Source organism: Euprymna scolopes, chromosome 38, assembly GCF_053919585.1.
Source record: "Euprymna scolopes isolate OS-2025 chromosome 38, ASM5391958v1, whole genome shotgun sequence".
Classification (NCBI taxonomy): Eukaryota; Metazoa; Mollusca; class Cephalopoda; order Sepiida; family Sepiolidae; genus Euprymna; species Euprymna scolopes.
Window position 1 is genome coordinate 10,385,531 of NC_136519.1, and position 10,068 is coordinate 10,395,598.

Sequence of the window (10,068 nt, forward strand, 5' to 3'; positions counted from 1 at the left end):
GCGACCATTTCTGTTTTTTTGAGTCGATTAAACATTTTACATTACATAAAAACACTAAACAATTATCCAATTAGGTAGAAACGTAACTTACCTTTGCTTTCATTTATTTGTTTTTGGACAACTTTTTCGAATCTGTGTATAGTAACCCCCCTCCCCCCACCATCAACCAAATATTAATTACTAACTCACATTTTTGTAAAACAACAACAACAAAAAAAAACATTTAGCGTTTCAACATTTTTGCTACGTTCGGCTTCATCCACTGATTGTTGGTCAAGTCCAAACCATGAATGACTGACAGAAACTCCCGAGGATCCAGATCAAATTCTGCAAGAGTACAATTTTTTTTCATTTTCGCCTTCTTTTTCACTTTTTGCAGTGGATTGCTGTATTAATATAAGAAACATGCATTTTCTCTTTTTATTAAATTTTTCCATTACACCAAATTGAGCCACTGCAACGTGTGGCAGGGTACAGCTAGTATATATATATATATATATATATATATATATATATATATATATGCAAAATATGAAACTTGAGATGGCAATCATCTATGAAGATGCTGCAATCATCATGTATACATAGTGTCATTTTTTTTTTTTTTTTTTAGAGGCAACAAATTTTAAATTAAAATAAATCACAGAAAATATTTTTATTATACAAATATGTGGTTTATTCCAAAAATAAATTTTGGCATTTATAATCTAAATAAAATTTCGAACATATGAGCCCCAGGACTCGTGCATAAATGGCATAATCCAGAGGTCCAATTTTCACAATTCTGTACAATCATTTAGGTCGTATTTCGGCAATAATGTGTCAGATGCTGTCTTCCAAATGGTCTGTTGTGTCTGGTTTATCAGCATAGACATTGGACTTTACATAGCTCCAAAGAAAATAATCTAATGCGATTACATTGCATGAAGCAGGTGGCCAGTTGACAGGTCTACTTTGTGAAATTATTCGTTCATCAAATATTTCTCTCAGTAAATTGATCATATTGCACGCTGTGCAGCATGTGGTTCCATCCTAATGAAACCACATGATGAATTGTTAAATAAAACTGAACTCTGAATAACCGATAGTTGCCAAATCTGCAATTAAAGAAAATAGTTATTACTTTAAAATTCACTGCCTCTAAAAAAAAACACCCTGTGTGTGTGTGTGTGTGTGTGTGTGTGTGTGTGTAAAGTGTCCCTTTGTTGTGAAAGGCAATGGGTGCCCTCATGTAATGAGAAAGCAAAGCTAAGAGTGTATAACTTTACTTCGCCTAAGTCAACATGTTATCTATATGAAATTGGCCCCGTCTATCTTTCTCTGTGTCTAAGAAATGGTCTCTTCCAAACGCCTCTGTCAATTTTTCGTCAACAGACTTGAAACTTGATATACAGGGGATTTGGACCTGTGGAACAAATTTGATTTGGTCTTAAGCTGGTAAAATAGTTGCTAAGAGATCAAAATGTTTTAAAATTAGAACTTAACATCAGTTGAATCAAAGAGCTCTTGCATGCATAAATATGTTACCATCATTTAAATGTTAACATTTTCTTATCCATCTGACGATAGCTCAAACGGTAATGACTATGGCTGGAGTGCTAAATGTTTTGGTTTCGATTTTAACTGACGGTACCCAAGTCGTCTTTTTTAAACTTTTGATATTGAAGTATATTTTACAACTGGGCAACGCTGGGTGGCCTGCTAGAGTGTGTGTGTGTGTGTGTGTGTATGTATATATATATATATATATATATATATATATATATATATATATACATACAGGGTGTCCATAAAGTCCGTGTGCAATTTTAAAATGAATTGTTCCAAAATCAAATCCTTTTTACATGTTATTTCTATTGCAATCACAAAATTATAAATATTTTAAGGTGCACACGGACTTTATGGATACCCTGTATATATATATATATATATATATATATATATATATATATATATATATATATATATTTTTTTTTTTTCTTGAGTTTAAAGACGGTGGTATTTAATCAATACTATTGAGGAGCCATGATTTAATACAAGGTGACCCCAAAACAACGGGCCCAACTCTAATTAGGCCCCGTTTCTTAGTGTTTTGTCCGAATGAAATGAAACTTTGGTCATAACTAGTTTATTGTATTCAAAACGCCACATCAAAACACTAGGGTCTTGGCCCTTTTTTTCTCCGTTCTACAGCATATGCTCTAGATGGCCTCCATTTAGCTTTTGTTTTCTTTTTTGGGTCACCCTGTATAATGTCCTGTTTTGAAATCTCCAAAACAACGTTTCATGATGATCTCTTAAATAACATAATGATAGTGTGAATTTGTGAAAGTCAAGTGATTGCAGGAGATTTAATGATGAATAATTTTCCAACGAAGAATGAAAAAACTTTCTTTTAAAAATAATTTCAAACGTTAAAATATTTCTATAACTAAACATATATATAATATTATCTATATATCTATAAAAGTGTGTCTTTCTGTCTGTGTGTGTACATTTCCATGCATAATAACTCTGTCAATTTTTAGTCTACAGATTCAAAATTTGATATACATGGTACTGAGATTTGGGAAAATCGATGTGATCGGTTTTCGGACAGAAATTTGGCTCTTAAGGGGTCAAAGTTCAACGATTTGACCTTTGAGAACTCTACCAAACTCCTCCGACAATTTTGAGTCTAAACACTTGAAATTTTAGATATAGGTTCCTTGGACATGGATCTAACTTAATAACTTGATTTGAGCCAAAATCAATAAATGTTAAGGGGTCATAATAGGGGTCAAATTTAAAAAAAATTGACCGTTTTTTTTTTGTTTTTTTTTGCTCAACATACACTTCCAAACACCCAGGCAACGCCGGGCTGAAATGCTAGTATATCTATAGAAGTGAACGTGTCTGTGTATCTGTCTGTCTGTGTATCTGTGTCTGTCTGTGTGTGTACATTTCCATATGCAATAACTCTGTCAATTTTTAGTCTACAGATTCGAAATTTGATATACATGGTACTGAGATTTGGGAAAATCGATGTGATCGGTTTTCGGCCAGAAATTTGGCTCTTAAGGGGTCAAAGTTCAACGATTTGACCTTTGAGAACTCTACCAAACTCTTCCGATAATTTTGGGTCCAAATACTTGAAATTTTAGATATAGGTTCCTTGGACATGGATCTAACTTAATAACTTGATTTGAGCCCAAAGTAATAAATTTTAAGGGGTCATAATAGGGGTGAAAGTTAAAAAAATTGACATACATACACCTCCAAATTCCCGGGCAACACCGGCCATCCATGCTAGTATATCTATAAAAATGAGAATGTGTGTGTGTGTGTGTGTGTGTGTGTGTGTGTGAGGACACTTCTCAGCCTATATATTCAACGAGTTTTCGATCTTCCAACTTGAAATTGTGTATATAAGGCATTCAGACACATGGAAAAATTTCAATTAGTTTCATTATGTTAAGAATAAGTAGGTTTAAAGAGACTTTTTAAAGTCATGTAAAACTGGCCTAATGGTTATTGTACTTGATTCACTGTTTTTAGGTTTTAGTTTCGATCTCAGCTTACATATTTTTTTTTTACTTACAAAAAGTGAACTGTTTAGAAAAATGTAGTACTTGTGTGCACATGTATCAGTTTCTTTCCATATTGTTTACTTCATTTTTTTAAAGGAATTTAAGTTATGTTTAACACCGGGCGACGCCGGGTCCATCTAGTATATGTATATATATATATATATATATATATATATGGATCTTATTCTCTTGGAAATTATATATATTTTGGACCTTATTACCCAATTGCTTTAAAGAACATCCACCATGGATTTTACCATGCAATCTAGATCTACAATTTTCATATCCTTTTCTTCAAATCCTCTTGCTACAAGACTTCTGACTAATTATTTTGACTTTGACTTACCATGTCTCACTGACTTTAGCAAATAGGGTACATACCTTTATAAATATTTACTAATATTTTCTTTCCTCTGATGAAATGGTAGACATCGAAACCCTATAGGTTAAGGAGATTAATTTTCTAAAGTATTCTTTGTCTTGCTTAGAATAATAAAAATCTTTGATATGAAACTCAAACACTTCATTTCAATAAGGGTTTTTTGAAATTCATTGAATCACAATTTAATATATATATATATATATATATATACAGGCTCCTTCAGTCTTTAACAGACTATGGATACCCACGAAGGTGTTCCTGCACGTGAAATTCTTATAGCAGGAGGTGCGCAATCTCCAACCACACCGCTCCTGAGGCGACATTGTTTAATACCAGTGGCAAGTGTAATGTATGTACAGATGACTGGAAACAAATGCAGAGATAAGCGGGGAGCATAAACAGCGCCTAGAATTCCCAAATGGTCACCCATCTGGTACTAACCAGGCTCAACATTGCTTAACTTCAGTTGATCTGACAAGAACCGATGTATCAACGCGATTATGCCATATATATATATATATATATATATATATATATATATATATATATATATATATATATATATATATATATATATATATATATATATATAAATCATTGTGCAAGATTACTGGACTTTTGTCTTTTTATTTTCTGTCATAATAAATTATCTCTGATTAAATTTCAAGTCGATACTATACCAAAATAATTATATATAATTATTTTAATTACTTTTGTTTTTATATACACACGTGTTCAAAACTGTACGGCATAATGACATTCACACACTGGTTCTTGTCAGATCAGCAAAGTTAAGCAACATTGAGCTTGGCTAGTACCAGATGGGTGACCATTTGGGAATTCTAGGTGCTGTATGTGCTTTCCGCTTATCTCGCCATTGTTTCCAGTCGTTCTGAACCTCCACTTGCCACTGGTATTTAACAATGTCGACTCGGGAGAAGTATGGTTGGCGATTCCGCAGCTCTTGCCACACAAATTTCACGTGCAGGCACCCTTAGCGTGGGTATCCATAGTCCGTCAAGACTGAAGGAAGCCTTTTTTTTGTGTCTAAAATTAGGGAAAAATGCATAGTTTTTTATTCTCATCATGAAAATTATATTTCAATCAATTTAATTATTTAATAACTTTTAACTTATTCAAAACGTTTTCTTTGGTGAATTTATAAATTCTGGCACTCACTCGCTATTACAACAACCGAAAGGCCATAGAGACCAGAGTGAGTTTACATAAATGTTATGGCTTGAAAACAGAACAACGAAATAGTTTAAACAATGTATTACTGGAACAACAACGTAAAAAGGTTACAACTGAAAAAAGTAGTAAACGTCACCGAGCAGGCGAGGGTCGCTCTGGTGTTTAATCCACATCTGGGATCCAAAAGGTCTATGGTTTATATAATGGATAGAACAGTCCATTTGAAGGGTGATTCCCCCACGACAATAATATAAAAAAAAAGCCCCACCCCTGAATAAGGGAAAAGTGATGTTAAATAAGTAGAAAAAAGTGATAGTATTAAAATTATCTATCTTCTATATATATAAAAGGCAAAATGTTTGTGTGTTTGTGTGCGTGTGCAATTTTTTTGTATGTCCGGCAAAGGCTTTTTTTTCGGGGGGGGGGAGGAGGTTCTCTGGGGGGGTCTACTATTTCTTAGAACTTTTTATATACTTACTAGATTATAATGTCTCTGATTTACGAAGGGGCGTTGTGTCTACATTTATTTTGATCGACTTTTATGCTATAAAATTCCCTCTTTTGTACCTCCTTGCGTGTTTGTTCACGTTTTTGGTATAAAAGTGAAACTAATAAAAAAGCCAAAGCAATTTCTGGGCCTCTCATGCCGGGACATCCAGAAAGCAATTAGCTTTGATCAATGCGGTGAAACCCGTCATATCAGACAATTGCTATTCATTTGGACACTCCCCTTTTATGGAGAGCTGGTTTTCTCCCTAACATCTTGGGAAAACAAAACCAAAAAACTGCCTTGCAGCCAAAGTTAAGCACGGGATTCTATTCCCTATGACATGATGTTTGACCTCATTAAATTTACGCACCTGTGTGAACTCATTCACTTACGTTTTCATCGTTTAATTTCAACCATTCTTACTTCTCTGCCTTCTTAGCATCGTGGTAAGATGTCAGACTATTTTTTTTCGCCTTCGCTTCAAGGCTTCGGATTCGAGCCTACCTGCCTACCAAAACTTTTTTAAAAATTTCTTTTACACCTCTAAACACCCGGGCAACGCCGGGCACCCTGCTAGTCTATATAATAATATTAAGAATGAATGTCTGTATATCTGGTGTGATTAGAGGTATGAAAAAAGAGAGAGGTAGCAATAGCATTAGTTTTATCTTATTGATTAGTTTGTTGTTTTTAGATCGTTTGATTTCGTTTTGATAATTTCATGTAGTGAATAAAAATTAAATTGAGAATATATAACAAACTGGCAAATTAAGTATATATTATTTATCTCCTTGCTAGTCGGTTACACACAAGGTCATGTATTGTTTTAAGAAACCAGCTAGGATAAATGCACTCTGGCTAACAAAATATGCCTGAACAAACTTGTCAGAATTCTCCTGATAAGAGCGCTTCAGCAATAAACGAACTCGTTGCAATATTTTATATTAAGAGGATAGATATTTATATGCTTCCCATCGCAAAATGATGTGACACAAGGTCAGAAAGTAAAGAGGGTCAAGTAAGTGCCTTTAAAGAAGGAGCACTCTGACCTAGCAAAAATTGCCTGGACACATATCTAAAGAAATGGCAGAAACACTAGAGGATGACCTCCAATCTGTAATAGAATGGGGACAAAAATGGTCACATTCAATGCTGCCAAGACTAAGCTTGTTTCCTTCAAGAATTACAAGAAACCTTCTCTACCACCAATAGCAATGGCCAAGAACACATTACCCAAAAGTACTTCCTTTAAACTCCTTGGCCTAATGTTTACAGGGAACATGAACTGGAACAGATACATTGAGAGCATTGCCAAGGCTGCTGTGAAGAAGGCGGGCTCTCTCTACCGTGCTAGAAAACTACTTAACCCTGAAAGTATCCTGTACCTCTATAAGGCCACCATTCGCCCATGTATGGAGTACTTTCTCACATTTGGGCTGGTGCATCTTCTGCTTGTTTCTCACTCCTCAAAAGAGAGTCACCAACCTGGTAGGTCCTGAACTGTCATCTAGGCTTCAGCCTCTGTCCCATCGACGAAATGTTGAATCCCTCTGCTTTTTCTACAAGTACTTTAATCATGAATGCTCTGACGAACTACAAGTATTTGTACCCCCTCGACGTGAATACCCCAACAAACCCGACAAGCAGCTAAATCCCACCCCTTCACAGTAGAGATCCCTAGGTGTAAGAAAGCCTTCTACTCCAATAGTTTCTTCCCCAGAACTACTAGACTTTGGAACTCGTTTCCGGGATTCTACTTTCCAAACTGTACTGACATGCAGAAGTTCAAGTATCATGTGAACAGACATCTTGCTACTCATCTTCCTTCATAATACCCCTGCAACTTATGTCCCTGATAGTAGTCCCCTACTTCTAAGTGGCACTGTACCTTGTTTGGGGTGAAAATTGAAAAAAAAAAAAAGAAACAAAAAAAACATCCCTGTTGGCATTCCTCAGTAGGGGTGCCTTAAGCAGTGAGCAATGAACTTACTCAACCTGAAAGCTGGGCGGCAATGTCTGGAAGGGTTGACCTCTTAGGTACTACCTGGAAGGAATATCTTAGTCTGACAGGTAATGGGCCACGTAAATGGCCTATCGCCTGTTGGGCTGATTGTCCAATGCGTGTGTCAATCTCGCTACAGAAATTTGTGCATAAATAGTTAAGCCAAGAAAAATATATACAATATAAATATAAAATTGTGTGTATATATGTCGAACTGTGTTTTCTTTAAAAAAAAAAAATCTATTTTCGTGTACATTTTTTCTTTATTTCCATTTATCAATAAACTTGTTTGTTTGCAAACGCCCTGTTCAAATGTGAACTCGGGCCTGCGCGCGCACACACACACACACGCACACACACACACACGCACGCACACACACACACGTGCACGCACACGCACAAACACACACACACACACACACACACACACATATACACGTTATTAAATTTTAACACAATCTCTGTTAACCTAAAAACAAATGTCGGTAACTTGAGGTTGAAAATAATTTTATTTATTTCGATTATTTCTATCGTTATTGTGTTTACCATTTTAGCCGTCAAACTACATTTACACTGTCTTGTGACGTTTTTGTGGATTTTGAGTTCAAGTTGGAATTGCTGCAGTCAAATAAAGATTTTACAGTGGAACCAATGGAAGGTAAGAAAGCATTTTTTGTTCATTCGAGAAGAAATGCTAGCATTCACTTCTCTTCTCTGATGAGAAAATACGAGGGGCGCTCCAAAAGTAATGCCTCCTATTGTTTAAGATGACTACCCAGTCATGGCTGACGAAGCGAAATCATGCTACCCCCATGGATTAAATAAAGAGTTCTGCTCGTGATTCTGTGCAAATCCCCAATTTTGATAGAAAGATTCTCAAGTTTGACGAAATTTAGCTGAAAAAGGTCGGAGGTTACAACAACCACAACGTTGTAAAAATATAGCTGGCGAAGAAATATCAACCAGTGACTTCAAATAAAAGTATCATCATGTAGGATACAAAAAAATTTGAAAAACATTTTGGCGTTTATTCTTCGCCCCATTTTTTACTAAATTCTTTTCCAGGGTTTTGATCTTTTTAGCCAAATCCATTTGGCTTAACTGAGATCATTTCCATGTTGAGACAAAGCATTGTCCGTTCAGTCATCTACTTGTCATTATCTGCTAAACCTGATTTGCTTTGTTTTTTTAAATAACTCTGACACCTCACTTTGAATGACTGGTTGCATCCATTTTTCTTCTCAGCTTTTCATTATCCAACTACTTAGTAAAAATTACAAGACAAACTGCCAGAGCGCCATCCCGTCTAGAGAGTTCAATAGATTCTCTGGCCCACATTGTTCTTTAAACATTGTTGTCTGCTTGTCTTATTTCATATGGCATAATCATGTTGACACACCGGTTCCCATCAGATCACCAAAGTTAAGCAATGTTGAACCTGGTCAGTATTAAAATGGGTGACCATTTAGAAAGTCCAAGTGCCATATGTGCTCTCTGCTTATCCTGGCATCGTTTCCAGTCAGTCTTGGGTCTCTCTTTGCCACTGGACCCAAGAAGTGCTGATTCAGGAGAGGTGTGGTTGGAGATTGTGTAACTCTTGCCTCACAATTACACACACAGCTACCTCTACAGTGGTGTCCATTGTCTCTTGAGACTGAACAAAGGCATCGATCAATCCTCAATCCATCTTACTTCCTCATCATTCTTTCCTAAGTTATCATTCTTCCGGGTTTTACCCTGGTGACAAAGGAAGGGGTGGTGGTGGAGAGAAATACGTAGCATAACATTAAAGCATATCAACCCTTTTGCGGTTATTTAATACGGAGTATGCTTAACTGTAAATTGGACATGTTGATATTTTACCCTAAGCTGTTGAATAATTGTGGGTTCATACTTTCCCTACAATGTTAATATGCACATAAATATAATAGATTTGATAGGATTTGAACGCATAAACTTGAAATACTAATGAGTGAGGAAGTTTCCATCGATATGAAATCAGATAAATTCTTGTGCAAAAATCCATTCACCTGCTACAAGAAACGATTTGAGGACACAAGAATAAATATTCCTAAGATGCGTCCATTCAGTTTGTGCCGAAATGACGAAAATAGTATTTCAACTTCATATATGACAGACTCACGAAAATAATATTTCAAATTTATGCATAACAAACTAACGAAAATAATATTTCAAATTTATGCATGACAAACTGACGAAAATGGTATTTCAAATTTATGCATAACAGACTGACGAAAATCATATTTCAAATTTATGCATAACAGACTGACGAAAATATTTCAAATTTATGCATAACAGACTGACGAAAATAATATTTCAAATTTATGCATAACAGACTGACGAAAATGGAATTTCAAATTTTTGCATCGTAGACTGACGAAAATGGTAGTTCAAACTTATGTATGACAGA

The 10,068-nt window shown here is 35.3% G+C and overlaps 1 protein-coding gene and 1 pseudogene across 2 annotated transcripts in view; both read left to right on the top strand.

Moving 5' to 3' along the window:
- LOC145263072 (cilia- and flagella-associated protein 221-like) overlaps window positions 1–10,068 on the top strand; it is a 521,858-nt gene that overhangs the window by 45,563 nt on the left and 466,227 nt on the right. For both annotated transcript variants that reach the window (XM_080119938.1, XM_080119937.1), the window contains exon 5: window positions 8,192–8,295. In XM_080119938.1, coding sequence (XP_079976064.1) covers window positions 8,192–8,295 — 104 coding nt within the window. The remainder of the gene's footprint in view (window positions 1–8,191; window positions 8,296–10,068) is intronic.
- LOC145263509 (5S ribosomal RNA) lies at window positions 9,010–9,127 on the top strand (annotated as a pseudogene).